The 17,654-nt window shown below is 37.9% G+C and overlaps 1 protein-coding gene across 50 annotated transcripts in view; it reads left to right on the top strand.

Annotated features, from left to right (window-relative positions):
• The window catches only part of CLASP2 (cytoplasmic linker associated protein 2), a 185,624-nt gene that overhangs the window by 122,327 nt on the left and 45,643 nt on the right, over positions 1-17,654 (top strand). For all 50 annotated transcript variants that reach the window (XM_059390640.1, XM_059390644.1, XM_059390642.1 and 47 more), the window contains 2 exons: positions 544-788; positions 2,882-2,945. In XM_059390640.1, coding sequence (XP_059246623.1) covers positions 544-788; positions 2,882-2,945 — 309 coding nt within the window. The remainder of the gene's footprint in view (positions 1-543; positions 789-2,881; positions 2,946-17,654) is intronic.

The raw sequence follows: 17,654 nt of genomic DNA, 5'->3' as shown, positions 1-17,654 counted from the left end.
AGGAGATATGAGGAAGAAAGTATGGCAAGAGAATTGGTAGCAGATATAAAAGGGGAACTAGAGAAAAGAGAAGGCAGACAAGAAAAATAGAAGTCATACAGGAAAATGTGTTTTCCTGGTCTATTCTCATCCTTTAAAAAGTGGTGTTCTCTTCTTAACCAACTCAATTTTCAAGTAGTTTCTGTACATTTATACTCTAGTAGTTATTGATTTCCATGAAAAGGAAGAGGGAAAAGGCCACAATTTTGAGCACTTCCCACTTTAATATCCGAACTTTCATATAATCCTGTTCTGTTTCTGCTATATCCCATAAAGTTTAAAAATATTTCATCTTCTACTAAAACATGTTTTCTGAAGCAAAACTAAACATTGATAATAAAATCAGTTATCAATTCATTGATATAACATTGATAATTTTATTATTACAGTGATTAGCCGCATGCTTGGTACTGATAGTAAAACCAGTCTTTGTGGTCAATAAAAATTGTAAAATATCAGTATATTCTTTTGGCTACTGCTAATGAGACCCTTTATGTGTAACAGAAAAAACCCGCTCGAAGAAGATATGAATCATATGGAATGCATTCAGATGATGACGCCAACAGCGATGCATCTAGTGCTTGTTCAGAACGCTCCTATAGTTCTCGAAATGGTAGTATTCCCACATACATGAGGCAGACGGAAGATGTGGCAGAAGTCCTCAATAGATGTGCTAGTTCCAATTGGTCAGAAAGGAAAGAAGGCCTCCTGGGTCTGCAGAACTTATTAAAAAATCAGAGAACACTAAGGTGAGTTGTGTTGTCTTAAAATAATAATCCTATCAGTTTAGCACTTTCAACTTGACTTTGTCTGCATAACACCTTAGAGATATTAGTATGGGAACAGACTTGTTTGAAATTAAGAAGATGGCATCAAAATATTTTCCCAGGCTTCAGGATTGTCTATACTATATATACTAGAAATTTTTGTTTAAAAGGAAACGTCTAATTCACAAATAGAAATTCATGAAAAAGGTATTAATTTTTAAAATTAAAAAAATAAAGTGTACATAAAATTAAAGCTAGCCAGTTTATTAAAATTCATTCCTGATAAATTTTTCAGTAAGAGAGGGCGCCTGTGTGGCTCAGTGGGTTAAAGCCTCTGCCTTCAGCTCAGGTCATGATCCCAGAGTCCTGGGATCGAGCCCCACATCAGGCTCTCTGCTCAGCTGGGAGCCTGCTTCCTCCTCTCTCTCTCTGCCTACCTCTCTGCCTACTTGTGATCTCTGTCTGTCGAATAAATAAAGAAAAATCTTTTTAAAAATTTTTTAAAAATGAAAAATTTTCAGTAAGAGTAAAGAATGTTTATGCTCACTTGAACATGAAGGTGTATTCTCAGTGTTCATGTAATTTGTGAGTCTTAGTGTAATACGAAATGGAATTGGAGTGAATTTCTCTTAACTTTATATTGGTTTTTTGTTTGTTTGATTTGGTTTCCTTTCCTACTGGCTTTTACTTGCTTTTTCCTTCTAAATTCTTTATTGTCTTTACCTGCATAATGTTTTAAACTTCTTTATTCAACCCCTTTAAGAACCTAGATTTAGATAACTCTAAGTTTGAATGTAGTGGAAAATTAGAGGAATAATTACTGACTCGATACCTGAAATCAGGGTTAGAGTTGCTAGCTGTACTTACTTTAAAAAGTATTAAAACTAGGGCACCTGGGGTGGCTCAGTGGGTTAAAGCCTCTGCCTTCAGCTCAGGTCATGATTCCAGGGTCCTGGGATCAAGCCCTGCATCGGGCTCTCTGCTCAGCGGGGAGCCTGCTTCCCCCTCTCTCTCTGCCTGCCTCTATGCCTACTTGTGATCTCTATCAAAATAAATAAATAAAATCTTTAAAAAATAAAGTATTAAAACTATTTAATTTAAAATAGATGTTCAGGGGCCCCTGGGTGGCTCAGTGGATTAAGCCTCTGCCTTCAGCTCAGGTCATGATCTCGGGGTCCTGGGATCAAGCCCCACATCAGGCTCTCTGCTCAGAGAGCCTGCTCCCCCCACACACATACTCTCTCCCTACTTGTGATCTCTCTCTCTCTCTGTCAAATAAATAAATTTGATTAATTAATTAATTAATTAATAATAAATGAAATGAAAAATAGATGTTCATCTATTTACTGTCTAATGTATTTTAATGTTTTTATATCACACTTCATGAATCATTGCAGTAAATCATAATATTGTTCCTAACCCTGTCAAGATTAGGTTAGTATTAGGTTCAGTATATCATTATCAGTGGCAAGAGGGTAGGCAAAGTGTAGAAAGATTTTAGCCCTCAGGTGGCCAAATTTAAGAAAACATCTAAGCATTTAAAGGATAAGATTCATGTGCTGGGAATGTCATTTGTACAGTTTCCCCTGTTGTGCTACATTAATAAAATACAATTATAGTTCTTTTCATAAAACTTTTAATTTTTAATATAATGTGGGTTGCAGCAGAATTATTGTTGTATTTGATAAATTTGTATTTATCCTTGATTAGTAAGTCCCATTTTTTGATTTGGAGGACTATTTTGTTTTTCTATAAGAAGCCTAATTACAGCTAAGGTTATTTTAAGTGAATTCTTCCTATAGCAAGGTATTAATAAGCTACTTTAGGGGCACCTGGCTAGCTTAGTTGGTTAAGTGTCTGACCTCAGCTCAGGTTATGATCTCAGGGTTGTGGGATCAAGCCCTGTCCCTGTATCCCACCCTGCTTCAGGCTCCCTGCTTAGGGAAAGCAAAGGGCCTTTGCTTGTCCCTCTCCCTCTTCCTCTGTCCCTCTGCCTGCTTGTGCTCTTTCTGTCTCTCAAATAAATCTTTTTTTTTAAAAAAAGATATTAATAAGCTGCTTTATTATTTTGACAGTCGAGTTGAACTGAAAAGATTGTGTGAAATTTTCACAAGAATGTTTGCTGATCCTCATGGCAAGGTATGTTTTAGTATTTAAGATTACTTACTTCTATGGGATGTCATTTGTGGATTGCCAAAAAAGCATAAAATAATAGCAAAACACTGTAAGCCATTTCTTTTTAAACATAATTGAAAGTGTTTGATATCATACATAATTTAGAAATTGCTCTCCAGTAACCATTTAAACTTCTCCAGAGAGATTGTTTTAAGACTGTAAGCTGAGGGATAGAGTAATAAGCATGATGCATAGAATTAGTCAAACTGAACGTGTTTGTATCACTAGAAACTTTTTACTGTTTGTAAAGAGAGAAAATTGGGGTAAGTTGAAAAAAGGTCTTCTTGAGAACTTTTAATTGTTTTCTTCTTTTGCTGTGTTAATGTAAATATATTCTTATCTTAAAAGAACAATTGTATAGAAAAGAATTGCCATTAAATAACACAAAAGCACAAAATACCTGTCGGCCACAGTTTGGTAGTAACATTAAAAAAAAGCATTTCATATGTTGACGTAGTCCATAAAAATTTTCAGAGCACTGTTTAATTTTTAATGTTGATTAAAACATACTTCGTTTTAAGCACTTAGGCATAATCTGCATGTATACCGGGAAATTTTGGTTCACCTTGCAGGATAGTTACTGTTAAAAAATGGATTTGGTTACTCTGTTTTCAATAATGCGTCTGACAATGGTGAAACTTTACTGTCTTCTTTTAGGTTATCAGTTGTCTGCATGAGAATTTCTAACTTCAGTGAGAGGGGGATGTGGAAGGGAAATTATTAAAAAAAAATTAACAAATTTCACCTTGTGGTTTTTTTTTTTGTCTTCACTTTGTTGTTTCACATATCATTCTCATTTTTTTTCTATTTTTGATATTTTCATTACTTGCAACACTACTTTAAAGATAATAAAATCCCACTTCATATAGAAACTAAAATCTAGCTATAGATTTTAAGTTGCTTCTAATTTAAAACAGTTTTCAAAGATTACCCTCTATCAGAAGGTGTACTTATTTTATCCAAGAATGCAAGTTTCCATTATAGACAAAGATTAAAAAACACTTGGCAAGCAGTTTGTTTAAAATTTATAACTTTCAGGGGTGCCTGGCTGGCTCAGTTAGCAGAGCTTGCAACTCTTGATCTCAGGATCATGAATTCAAGCCCCACATTGGGCCTAGAGGTTACTTAAAAATAAATAAATAAATGAAGTTTATAACTTTCAAACTGAACATGTAGATAACTGTATGATTTTACACTTACATTGCTACCACTAGTTATAGCTGTAGGACTTGTTTTAATGCAAAAAATCTATCAATCTTGAACAAATTAATTGTTGGTCTATTTTCTTGGCAATAGAAACCAAAGGACAAAACAATTGTTATCTGGATAGACCTCTTTTACAAACAATATTTTAGTAATTATCTATGCAACTTTAAAAAATAGAATATTTTTTTAATATTTTCTTTGTTTATTGGCCAGAAAGAGAGCTCAAGGAGGGGGAGTGGCAGGCAGAAGGAGAAGCAGGCTCCCCACTGAGCAAGGAGCCCAATGTGGTACTCAGCCCTAGGACTCTGGGATCATAACCTGAGCTGAAGGCAGACACTTAACCAACTGAGCCACCCAGGCATCCCTAAAAACCAAAATTATAAAATATCTTCAGTAAGTGATATAATTCTTCCCTGCTGGAAGGTATAAGACCAAAGCTGGATTATTTCTTGAAGCCTCAGTTTATTTTTTGCGAGGACAATAATATAATTTAGTTGGATGCTAGAATTTATACATTAATAAAAAAGAAACACTTTTTAAAGAGTCTCTTGGAGATGAAATAGGAAAGCTGAGTTTGATGTTGAGAAAGGAACTGAACTGAGCTCATATGCTTGGCTTCCTTTAATAGACATAGAGAACCAGGTACAGTCCTCCTTAGAATTGCCACGAACATAACTTTTTGGTTTTTCTTCATCAGGTTTTATAACAATATACAGTTCTTACCAACCCATCTGGTTCTGTTCATTTGATTATGTTTTTGGCAGTTTAGTTCAATGAAAACCAAGTATAATGGGAAGATTTTTGTTAATTTGTTTCTGTTTGACTTTTGTTTGGTGGTTGTCCCTCAGAGGCTCTGCCAATAATGTAATTCATTAAGAATAAACTGGATATGTCACCATTCTCTGCTGAGTTTAAAATGTCAGGATTTGGGGCGCCTGGGTGACTCAGTTGGTTAAGCATCTGCCTTTGGCTCAAGGAATGGTCTCAGGGTCCTGGGAGCGAGCCCTGCATCTCACTTTAAGATCAGTAGGAAGGCTACATGTCCTCCTCCCTCTGCCCCTTCCCCCGCTCATGCTCTTTCTGTCTTTCTTTCAAATAAGAAAATAAAATATCAGGGTTTGATTTGAGCTTTTGCATTATATCCTGATATTATTAAAATAGCAGATCTCTCTCTCCCCATTTTTTAAATATATCTTGATGTAAAGTACCAGCAGCACCATCTTTAGGATCAAGCATTATATTTTATTTTCTTTCCAGATACAGTTTTGTTATCAGAAGTAGACCACTTTTTTGTTCTGTAAAGGGCCATATAGTAAGTATTTGCAGCTTTGTGTGCCATAAGGATCTCTGTCACCACTACTCAACTCTGCCATTGTTGCACAAAGACATTTATACACAATATGTAAACAAATGATTGTGGCAGGGTTACAACAAAACTTTATGAACATTGAAATTTTAATTTTCATGTAAATTGCCCATTTTAAAAAAATTCTTTTTAAAATCATTCTTAACTTGCAGGCTATAGTTTGTTGATCCCTGTTTTCTATGCTCAGTTTTGAGTTATTGACACTATAGTAGAAACATATGTCCAAGAGCCTCTGCTCACAGAGCTCATCCCACCAGTTAGATGAAGGTTGGGATTTTTTTTTTTTTTTTTTTTAAGATTTTGTTTGAGAGAGCAAGAGTGGGAGAGCACAAGCAGGGCAAGTAACAGAGGGAGAGGAAGAAGCAGGCTCCCTGAGGAACAGGAGCCCTCTATGGGACTTGATTCCAGAACCCTGGGATCATTACATGAGCTGAAGACAGTTGCTTAAACTGACTGAGCCACCTAGGCACTCCAAAGGTTGGGATTCTTGAAGGGAAACAATGTATAGGCCCCTGGTGAAATCATCCAGTGTATTCTGGTATTTCTCTGCCATTCTCCATTAACTGATCTGTGATTTTTGTTTAAATGCACAGTGCTGCCTTCTAATGCTTCTTCTCTCATCTTTCTCTTCTCTTCTCCAAGGAGACCATGTCAAATAGTTTCTCTCCTCAAAACTGCAGTCCATTCACCTCCCAACTTATGATATGCCCCAAGCATATTTCTTGGCTTCTTGGCTCACCTAGAAATTGGAAGTCATCAAGCAGAAACTCTCATTTCCTGCCTCCAAACCAGCCACTGTATCTACACAGAAACCCATTCTTTCTATCTTCCCTCCTATTAGAGTGGAGGGACGTCTCACCTTGAAGCTATTATTAGCCACAATACTCTATTGGGCCTAATTTTTTGCTAATATGGTCTCATCTGCTTGGCTTCCATGAATTGCTCATAAATTCCATTTTGCTGGTTGACATTTCTTTTTGTTTTCAACTTTATTATTGGTTTTTCGATTTATCTTTTCTGTCTCCTTTAAGGAATGTGATGTGTCTGTTGTTGAAGTGCCTGTTATGTCTTTTTTTTTATAAACATATATTTTTATCCCCAGGGGTACAGGTCTGTGAATCACCAGGTTTACACACTTCACAGCACTCACCAAAGCACATACCCTCCCCAATGCCCATAATCCCACCCCCTTCTCCAAACCCCCCTACCCCCAGCAACCCTCAGTTTGGTTTGTGAGATTAAGAGTCACTTATGGTTTGTCTCCCTCCCAATTCCATCTTGTTTCATTGATTCTTCTTCTACCCACTTAAGCCCCCATGTTACATCACCACTTCCTCATATCAGGGAGATCATATGATAGTTGTCTTTCTCTGCTTGACTTATTTCGCTAAGCATGATATGCTGTAGTTCCATCCATGTCATCGCAAATGGCAAGATTTCATTTCTTTTGATGGCTGCATAGTATTCCATTGTGTATATATACCACATCTTCTTGATCCATTCATCTGTTGATGGACATTTAGGTTCTTTCCATAGTTTGGCTATTGTGGACATTGCTGTTATAAACATTCAGGTGCACGTGCCCCTTTGGATCACTACGTTTGTATCTTTAGGGTAAATACCCAGTAGTGCAATTGCTGGGTCATAGGGGAGTTCTATTTTCAACATTTTGAGGAACCTCCATGCTGTTTTCCAGAGTGGCTGCACCAGCTTGCATTCCCACCAACAGTGTAGGAGGGTTCCCCTTTTTCCGCATCCTCGCCAGCTTCTGTCATTTCCTGACTTGTTGATTTTAGCCATTCTGACTGGTGTGAGGTGATATCTCATTGTGGTTTTGATTTGTATTTCCCGGATGCCGATTGATATGGAGCACTTTTTCATGTGTCTGTTGGCCATCTGGATGTCTTCTTTGCAGAAATGTCTGTTCATGTCCTCTGCCCATTTCTTGATTGGATTGTTTGTTCTTTGGGTGTTGAGTTTGCTAAGTTCTTTATAGATTCTGGACACTAGACCTTTATCTGATATGTCGTTTACAAATATCTTCTACCATTCTGTCAGTTGTCTTTTGATTTTGTTAACTGTTTCCTTTGCTGTGCAAAAGCTTTTGGTCTTGATGAAATCCCAATAGTTCATTTTTGCCCTTGCTTCCCTTGCCTTTGGTGTTGTTCCTAGGAAGATGTTGCTGCGGCTGAGGTTGAAGAGGTTGCTGCCTGTGTTCTCAAGGATTTTGATGGATTCCTTTCACACATTGAGGTCCTTCATCCATTTTGAGTCTATTTTTGTGTGTGGTGTAAGGAAATGGTCCAATTTCATTTTTCTGCATGTGGCTGTCCAATTTTCCCAGCACCATTTATTGAAGAGGCTGTCTTTTTTCCATTGGACAGTCTTTCCTGCTTTGTCAAAGATTAGTTGACTGTAGAGTTGAGGGTCTATTTCTGGGCTCTCTATTCTGTTCCATTGATCTATGTGCCAGTACCATGCTGTCTTGATGATGACAGCTTTGTAATAGAGCTTGAAGTCCGGAATTGTGATGCCACCAACGTTGGCTTTCTTTTTCAATATCCCTTTGGCTATTCGAGGTCTTTTCTGGTTCCATATAAATTTTAGAATTATTTGTTCCATTTCTTTGAAAAAGATGGATGGTACTTTGATAGGAATTGCATTAAGTGTGTAGATTGCTTTAGGTAGCATAGACATTTTCACAATATTTATTCTTCCAGTCCAGGAGCATGGAACATTTTTCCATTTCTTTGTGTCTTCCTCAATTTCTTTCATGAGTACTTTATAGTTTTCTGAGTATAGATTCTGTGTCTCTTTGGTTAGGTTTATTCCTAGGTATCTTATGGTTTTGGATGCAATTGTAAATGGGATTGACTCCTTGATATCTCTTTCTTCTGTCTTGCTGTTGGTGTAGAGAAATGCAACTGATTTCTGTGCATTGATTTTATATCCTGACACTTTACTGAATTCCTGTATAAGTTCTAGCAGTTTTGGAGTGCAGTCTTTTGGGTTTTCCACATATAGTATCATATCATCTGCGAAGAGTGATAATTTGACTTCTTCTTTGCCGATTTGGATGCCTTTAATTTCCTTTTGTTGTCTGATTGCTGAGGCTAGGACCTCTAGTACGATGTTGAATAGCAGTGGTGATAATGGACATCCCTGCCGTGTTCCTGACCTTAGCGGAAAAGCTTTCAGTTTTTCTCCATTGAGAATGATATTTGCGATGGGTTTTTCATAGATGGCTTTGATGACATTGAGGTGTGTGCCCTCTATCCCTACACTTTGAAGAGTTTTGATCAGGAAGGGATGTTGTACTTTGTCAAATGCTTTTTCAGCATCTATTGAGAGTATCATATGGTTCTTGTTCTTACTTTTATTGATGTGTTGTATCACATTGACTGATTTGCGGATGTTGAACCAACCTTGCAGCCCTGGAATAAATCCCACTTGGTCGTGGTGAATAATCTTTTTAATGTACTGTTGAATCCTATTGGCTAGTATTTTGTTGAGTATTTTCGCATCTGTGTTCATCAAGGATATTGGTCTATAGCTCTCTTTTTTGATGGGATCCTTGTCTGGTTTTGGGATCAAGGTGATGCTGGCCTCATAAGATGAGTTTGGAAGTTTTCCTTCCATTTCTATTTTTTGGAACAGTTTCAGGAGAATAAGAATTAGTTCCTCTTTAAATGTTTGGTAGAATTCCCCCGGGAAGCTGTCTGGTCCTGGGCTTTTGTTTGTTTGGAGATTTTTAATGAATGTTTCAATCTCCTTACTGGTTATGGGTCTGTTCAGGCTTTCTATTTCTTCCTGGTTCAGTTGTGGTAGTTTATATGTTTCTAGGAATGCATCCATTTCTTCCAGATTGTCAAAGTTGTTGGCGTAGAGTTGCTCATAGTATGTTCTTATAATAGTTTGTATTTCTTTGGTGTTAGTTGTGATCTCTCCTCTTTCATTCATGATTTTATTTATTTGGGTCCTTTCTCTTTTCTTTTTGATAAGTCTGGCCAGGGGTTTATCAATTTTATTAATTCTTTCAAAGAACCAGCTCCTAGTTTCATTGATTTGTTCTATTGTTTTTTTTGTTTCTATTTCATTGATTTCTGCTCTGATCTTTATGATTTCTCTTCTCCTGCTGGGCTTAGGGTTTCTTTCTTGTTCTTTCTCCAGCTCCTTTAGGTGTAGGGTTAGGTTGTGTACCCGAGACCTTTCTTGTTTCTTGAGAAATGCTTGTACCGCTATATATTTTCCTCTCAGGACTGCCTTTGCTGTGTCCCACAGATTTTGAACCGTTGTATTTTCATTATCATTAGTTTCCACGATTTTTTTCACTTCTTTAATTTCCCTGTTGACCCATTCATTCTTTAGAAGGATGCTGTTTAGTCTCCATGTATTTGGGTTCTTTCCAAACTTCCTTTTGTGGTTGAGTTCTAGCTTCAGAGCATTGTGGTCTGAAAATATGCAGGGAATGATCCCAATCTTTTGATACCGGTTGAGTCCTTATTTAGGACGGAGGATGTGATCTATTCTGGAGAATGTTTCATGTGCACTAGAGAAGAATGTGTATTCTGTTGCTTTGGGATGAAATGTTTTGAATATATCTGTGATGTCCATCTGGTCCAGTGTGTCATTTAAGGCCTTTATTTCCTTGCTGATCTTTTGCTTGGATGATCTGTCCATTTCAGTGAGGGGAGTGTTAAAGTCCCCTACTCTTATTGTATTATTGTTTATGTGTTTCTTTGATTTTGTTATTAATTGGTTTATATAGTTGGCTGCTCCCACGTTGGGGGCATAGATATTTAAAATTGTTAGATCTTCTTGTTGGGCAGACCCTTTGAGTATGATATAGTGTCCTTCCTCATCTCTTATTATAGTCTTTGGCTTAAAATCTAATTGATCTGATATAAGGATTGCCACTCCTGCTTTCTTCTGATGTCCATTAGCATGGTAAATTCTTTTCCACCCTCTCACTTTAAGTCTGGAGGTGTCTTCGGGCTTAAAATGAGTTTCTTGGAGAAAACATATAGATGGGTTTTGTTTTTTTATCCATTCTGATACCCTGTGTCTTTTGATTGGGGCATTTAGCCCATTAACATTCAGGGTAACTATTGAGAGATATGAATGTAGTGCCATTGTATTGCCTGTAAGGTGACTGTTACTGTATATGGTCTCTGTTCCTTTCTGATCTACCACTTGTAGGCTCTCTCTTTGCTTAAAGGACCCCTTACAATATTTCCTGTAGAGCTGGTTTGGTGTTTGCAAATTATTTCAGTTTTGTTTGTCCTGGAAGCTTTTAATCTCTCCTTCTATTTTCAATGATAGCCTAGCTGGATATAGTATTCTTGGCTGCATGCTTTTCTCGTTTAGTGCTCTGAAAATATCATGCCAGCTCTTTCTGGCCTGCCAGGTCTCTGTGGATATATCAGCTGCCAATCTAATATTTTTACCATTGTATGTTACAGACTTCTTTTCCCGGGCTGCTTTCAGGATTTTCTCTTTGTCACTGAGACTTGTAAATTTTACTATTAGGTGACGGGGTGTGGGCCTATTCTTATTGATTTTGAGGGGTGTTCTCTGAACCTCCTGAATTTTGATGCTCGTTCCCTTTGCCATATTGGGGAAATTCTCCCCAATAATTCTCTCCAGTATACCTTCTGCTCCCCTCTCTCTTTCTTCTTCTGGAATCCCAATTATTCTAATGTTGTTTCGTCTTATGGTGTCACTTATCTCTCGAATTCTCCCCTCGTGGTCCAGTAGCTGTTTGTCCCTCTTTTGCTCAGCTTCTTTATTCTCTGTCATTTGGTCTTCTGTATCACTAATTCTTTCTTCTGCCTCATTTATCCTAGTAGTGAGAGCCTCCATTTTTTATTGCACCTCATTAATAGCTTTTTTGATGTCAACTTGGTTAGATTTTTCGTTCTTTTATTCCTCCAGAAAGGCCTTTTATATCTCCCGAGAGGGTTTCTCTAATATCTTCCATGCCTTTTTCGAGCCCGGCTAGAACCTTGAGAATTGTCATTCTGAACTCTAGATCTGACATATTACCAATGTCTTTATTGATTAGGTCCCTAGCTTTCGGTACTGCCTCTTGTTCTTTTTTTTTTTTTTTTTTTTGGTGAATTTTTCCGTCTTGTCATTTTATCCAGATAAGAGTATATGAAGGAGCAAGTAAAATACTAAAAGGGTGGCAATAACTCCAGGAAAATATGCTTTAACCAAATCAGAAGAGATCCCAAATCATGAGGGGGGAGAAAGGGGATAAAAAGAGGTTCAAAAAGGGAGAAAGAAAAGAAAAGAATGTTAAAAAAAAGAAAACGAATAAAGAAAAATATAAAAAGGAAAATATATATATATTAGATAAACTAGTTAAAAAACGTTAAAAAAAAATTTTACCAGAAGGCGAGAAAAAAAACAAAAATGAAAAAGAAAAAAATTAAATTAACTGCAAGACTAAAAAAAATCACAGGGAGAAAGCCATGAGTTCCGCGCTTTGCTTTCTCCTCCGCTGGAATTCTGCTGCTCTCCTTGGTATTGAAACCGCACTCCTTGGTAGGTGAACTTGGTCTTGGCTGGATTTCTTGTTGATCTTCTCGGGGAGGGACCTGGTGTAGTGATTCTCAAGTGTCTTTGCCCCAGGCGGAATTGCACCGTCCTTACCTGGGGTTGGGGTGAGTAATCCGCTCAGGTTTGCTTTCAGGAGCTTTTGTTCCCTGAGCGCTTTCCGTAGAGTTCCGGAGGACTGGAATACAAATGCTGGCCTCCTGGTCTCTGGCCTGGAGCTGCCGAGAGCCCGGGGCCCCAATCCTCAGTGCGCCCTCAGAGAACAGCGCCCAATAACTCCCATCTGCCTGACCTCTGGCCGCGCTCCGAGCTCACCAATCCTGCGACCGGTTCAAGGTAACACCGAGCTGTGATCTTACTGTCAGCTCTGTCTCTGTAGCCAGCTTTCCTGTTCCAATACCCGCAAGCTCTGCGACACTCAGACACCCCGATCCTTCTGTGACCCTGCGGGACCTGAGGCCACGCTGACCCCGCGTGGGCTTCGCCCCGGTTTAGCCTCTGGAGCGATGTCCCTCAGCGGAACAGACTTTTAAAAGTCCTGATTTTGTGCTCCATTGCTCCGCTGCTTGCCGGGAGCCGGCCCCTCCCCCAGGGGTCTATCTTCCTGTCCCTTTGGATTCAGGTCTCCGCCAGTCCTACCTTGCAGAAAGTGGTTGTTTTTCTGTTTCCAGAATTGCTGTTCTTCTTCTCTTCAATCTGCCGATGGATTTGCAGGTGTTTGCAATCTTTAGATAAGCTATCTAGCTGATCTCCTGCTAGCTGAAGTAGTCTCAGCCTGCTACTTCTCTGCCATCTTGACTCCTCCTGGAAGTGCCAGTTGTGTCTTACCCAGTCTACCTCATACCTTTTGTCATGCAACTCCTATCTCTCTTTCCTGTTTACTAAGTGTTGGTTCTGTGTAGATTCTTGTCCTGGGCTCTCTTCTTTCATTCAGTACCTTATCTAAAGCTTCAGTTACCGCTTGCTGAAACCTAATGATTCCCAAAAGTGTATTTCCAGCCCATATTTTTCTCTTGTGTTTACTTAGTCACATGTCTTATTAGTCATCTTCAGCCTCACAACTGCTTTATCTCATTGGATGGTTTGTCTCATTAGATGAAATCTGCTTTCATTCATTGCCTAAGTGAACATTTTGGCCATCATTCTGGAAACTCACTTAATCCTAATTGATCCAACCTTCTGAATATCTGTCCATTCTCACTGCCAGTTCAGGGCACAGTGGTCTTTTTCCTGTTGCACCTCCTCCACACTGCATCTTTTAGTAATCTTTCTATAAAAGATAAATTTTCTCTACCAGCTTAAAAACCCTATAGTGACTACTCATTGTCCTCAAGAAAATAGCAAAACAAAGCCTATCATTTTGCTTGTCATTCCTTCCTCACTCTCACCCCAGCCCTAGACTATGTCCATGTCCCCAAAGGAGCAATGTGCTTTTTTCTCATAGCCTTGAAAAATGTTGTCTGGGACATTTCTTTGTCTTCCTCAAGCCTGGGTTAGCTCTCTACTACTAGTGAATCTTAGTCACTTAATCGGTACCTCAACTGTCCTGAAACCTCATAGGGCAAAAACTGTCGAAGCCTTGCCCCAGAATGGGCCATAGTGTTTGGGAGGGGACACCTCATACCACTAGCTTAGTTAGGTGGATTTTCCCATATCTTTTTAGGTTAAAATCAACATTTCAGTCTCTATGTTAACACCTTCTGGATAATAGCCTACTTCATGGTAACTGAAAGTTGTTCTCACTCATGCTCAACACAATTGAGACTACTGTCCTCAGCAGAAACAAGATACCTAGAGAAACAGGTTGTGGATAGCCCCATCTACTTTTCTACCATCTACTTTGATATAGATCTCCTTCTCCAACCCCCAGAATGTTTCCCTCTTAATATTTTAGAATGTCAAGAAAGCTCTAGTATGCAATGCAGACACCCCAGAAAGTAAGGGCCAGGAGAGAGCTTTTTCTGAATACCGTTGAAATATATGCTGGATTTTTTTTCCTGGTATAAGATTGGCAAATATAGTTTGCAGGCTGAAATTATTTGATACCTGTAACTTGATAAACTTTTTTCACCTCAGATAACCATATGCAAATAAGTGGTGATGGATGATGATATATGTATGACAGTAATTTAGAACATAAGCTGCCAATGTTTGATTTAAAGCCTGTTAATATTTTTCTAGAGAGACCGTACAGCATGGTGATATCCAGTATGGATAGTAGAGCTAGATTACTTGTATTCGAATTCTACCTCCAACACTTATTAGCAGTGTGCGCCTTAGTTTCCTTATCTGTAAAACAGTTAATAGTAATACCTACCTCATAATATTGTGAGGACGATTAAATGAGTTATTATATGTAAAGCCCTAAGTACACACTAGACACAAGAAATTTTTTAAAAACTAAGTAAGCTTGAAGAATGAAGAAGTTCAGGGAAGATTTTTATTTTGACCACTCTAGAATCGTTTTTTTCCTTCAAAATGTAAGATGGGTCAGATGTCAAAAGTTTTATGTGTTCTCACATTTGCCTCTGAAGAAACTGTTTGAAAGGAGCTACCTTCACTGAGATGGATGCATGCTTTGAATTGGCATTTTATGATCTATATAGTCCTACCTCTTGAAGTCATACCATTAAGTCTTAAACAACTAGGATAGGAGTTTAATCTATGGCTACTCAAATGGGACAGTTGGGTGTCCAGGTCACTTCTGGTCTTCTAAATAAGTATTCTAGACAGCAGAGTTGTTTACAGTCCTAGGATCAGGAAACACATCTTACTGGGGCAAAACTTGAAGTTATGGTAAAAACAGTTACTTTTTATTTCCAAACAATTGTAGTTGTTCTAAACCTTCAGAGATACCATTTAAGTTGTAAATGTATTGCTTCTGAAGAGAGAAAAAAAAAGTAAATATTATACTTTGGAACTAAATGTTGGCACTGTTCAGAAATGGGAGCAGGTATCTTAATCTTAGATTCTTTATAGAATTTGAGCCTCAAGGATATTAGAGTCTGGAAAAATAGTTGGTTTTCTGGGTTTTGTTTTTACATTTCTTTGGCCAGGAGGTGAGGGAGAAACAGAAAAATCACATATTCTTCTCTCTTAACTATTCATTTAACTCTTGTTTTAAAAACTGTTTTGAGTTTATCATAAAACTTTGAAAAACATTCGTCACTTTTATTTTCTAAGTGTTTTTCTTCCATATAGGAACTTTGCATTGATGGCGACTAATTTGTGTGTTTTTCTTTTTTTTCTTTTTTTCTTTTTGCATGCTGTCCCCTGTGTTGGAACTCTCAATAGAGAGTAAGTTGGTTCAATATTTGTTGGAAACCTAACTTTACTGCATGACTGTGAAATTAACCCTTTTTCTCTATTTTCTCTCCCGAAGAGTTCATGCAGTGTTGGACCCTTTGCAATCTACGAAATGCTATTTGCAGTTATGCAAACTGTCATTCTGTTTGGAGATGTGCTTTTTAATCTACTAATTAATCTAATTTGATTATGTTCTTCTGTTCTATATTTGATGACTGGCACACCTAAAATGTGAGATTGAGAAAAGACTGCCTCAACTGTAATAGCCCAGAGTTTACATTTTCCATTAAAGTACACTTGTGAGATATGTGGAATTATAAACTGATTCCATTGAAGGGTGGTTCCATTGAATTATTAAAAATAATTCCCAAATTTCACAATAATTAAAAAGTCTTTAGTCCCAACCTCAACATAAGTACTTTTTCTAATATCCTATAAACATCATTCCATGAAAGCAAACAACAGTTTATGGAGCAATTTTTCAGATTTTTTTTCTGAAATCTAAACTTTTAGCACTGATATAAATGTACCTACTTTCCATTTTCTTCATTAATTTTAGATAAAGAAAAAGAAGGATATCAACATCTAACAGTGAACTCTGTGATAGGGCAGTCAAGTAAGAAATTTTATGTGGAAATTCCCAATATGTGTTTTGAATAGATATATAGTCATGTATCTTATCACTTAGTAAGTACTATTGATAGGATTTAAGTATTTTGAAAAATAATAGTAGAATTCTGTATGTGGAATACTGTAAATAACACGTCTACATTTTGTTCTCTGTTCTTTCATGGTATATAATCAAAAGAAATTTCCACTTAGGAGAAAATAGCAGTTCAGATCTTGGCAGGAACATAAACTTTTGGTATGTCAGCCTGAGAAGAAAGGGCCTCCTGGAAATGACTGGCATGAGTCTAGAGAAGTGGAAGATGTCAGAAAGTTTATAGGAGAGAGAAAGAAGTTAATTTTGGTTTGAATGAAGCAAGGATCTTATACATCTTCCCTTGCCATTGAGAAAAAAGGGCTGGCTATCAATTATAGGGTAAGTTTCCACATAAGAGAAAATCCTTATTCTTTAAAGACTTTTTCTGCACGTTAATTGAACAACATTTGTTCAGTCTTCAGCCTCTGGTAAACTTTGAGCTTGATTCTAATTGATAATGCAAGACTATATAACAATAGAGGCTTTATTCTCAAATGTTACATGTTCCAAATGGGAAGATAATATACATACAGAAGTTAAATAGCACCATAAAGCTCTTCCCACAAAGGTTCCAAGTGGCTATATTCTGACATGGTCTAAGAAGCTTTTTGGCTGGGATTTGAGCAGTAAGCTTTGTAGCAAGTCACAGGCTATGTGTAAATAGAGGGGCAGGGTAGGAAATCAGGAGTGTGGTAAGAAGTGCTCAGAGACAAAGACTTTATGTTGCCAGATAGTCCAAGATCAGTTTGGAGATTTAGACCATTGTCTAAGCATTTGAGACATTATTTTGTAGACTATTCTAAAGGCAGTGGAGGATTTTGTTTCTCTCAGAAGAATGGTATCACAGTCTGATGGTGAAAAAGAAGTATGAGTTGGCCTGCTGCCTGTTCTGTAAATAAAATTATATTGGATCACAGCTGTATTCACTTGTTTGCATCCTGTCTATTGCTGTGCTACTGTGGCAGAGTAGTTGTGATAATAGACACTGTATGGCCTCCAAAGCCATATGTACTTAACCTGGCCTCTTCCAGAAAGCAGACTTGAAGTCAGAAAGACCTGGTGCCTACTTGATAGTAGGATGAATAGATTTGGGAAGGGCCAAAAGAATGCTATTTCAGAGGTCCTGGGGCCTTTCAGGCTAGAGCAAAGTGGGCCTGTTAAAGAACAGAGCAGGCCTATTAAAGTCACACTTTTGATGAAAAGCAAATCAAGATGAAGTCTGGCTTTTTTTTTTTTCTTTAAGATTTTTATTTGTTTGACACACACAGAGAGAGAAGACAAGCAGGCAGGGGGAGGGAGAAGCAAGCTCCCCGCCTGATGTGGCACTTGATCCCAGGACCCTGGAATCATGACCTGAGCTGAAGGCAGCTGCTTAACTGACTGAGCCATCCAGGAAGGCAGCCGCTTAACTGACTGAGCCATCCAGGTGCCACTGAAGTCTGGCTGTTAAGCACTGCACATTTAGAATGCAGAAGGAAAATGCCTGGCAACAGAAATGAAAGAAGGAACATAACAAGAGGAAAGCAGTGGC

The sequence above is a fragment of the Mustela nigripes genome, chromosome 2 (genome assembly GCF_022355385.1).
Source record: "Mustela nigripes isolate SB6536 chromosome 2, MUSNIG.SB6536, whole genome shotgun sequence".
Classification (NCBI taxonomy): Eukaryota; Metazoa; Chordata; class Mammalia; order Carnivora; family Mustelidae; genus Mustela; species Mustela nigripes.
Note: the sequence above shows the minus strand (reverse complement) of the source record. Positions and strands in the feature narration are given on the sequence as shown.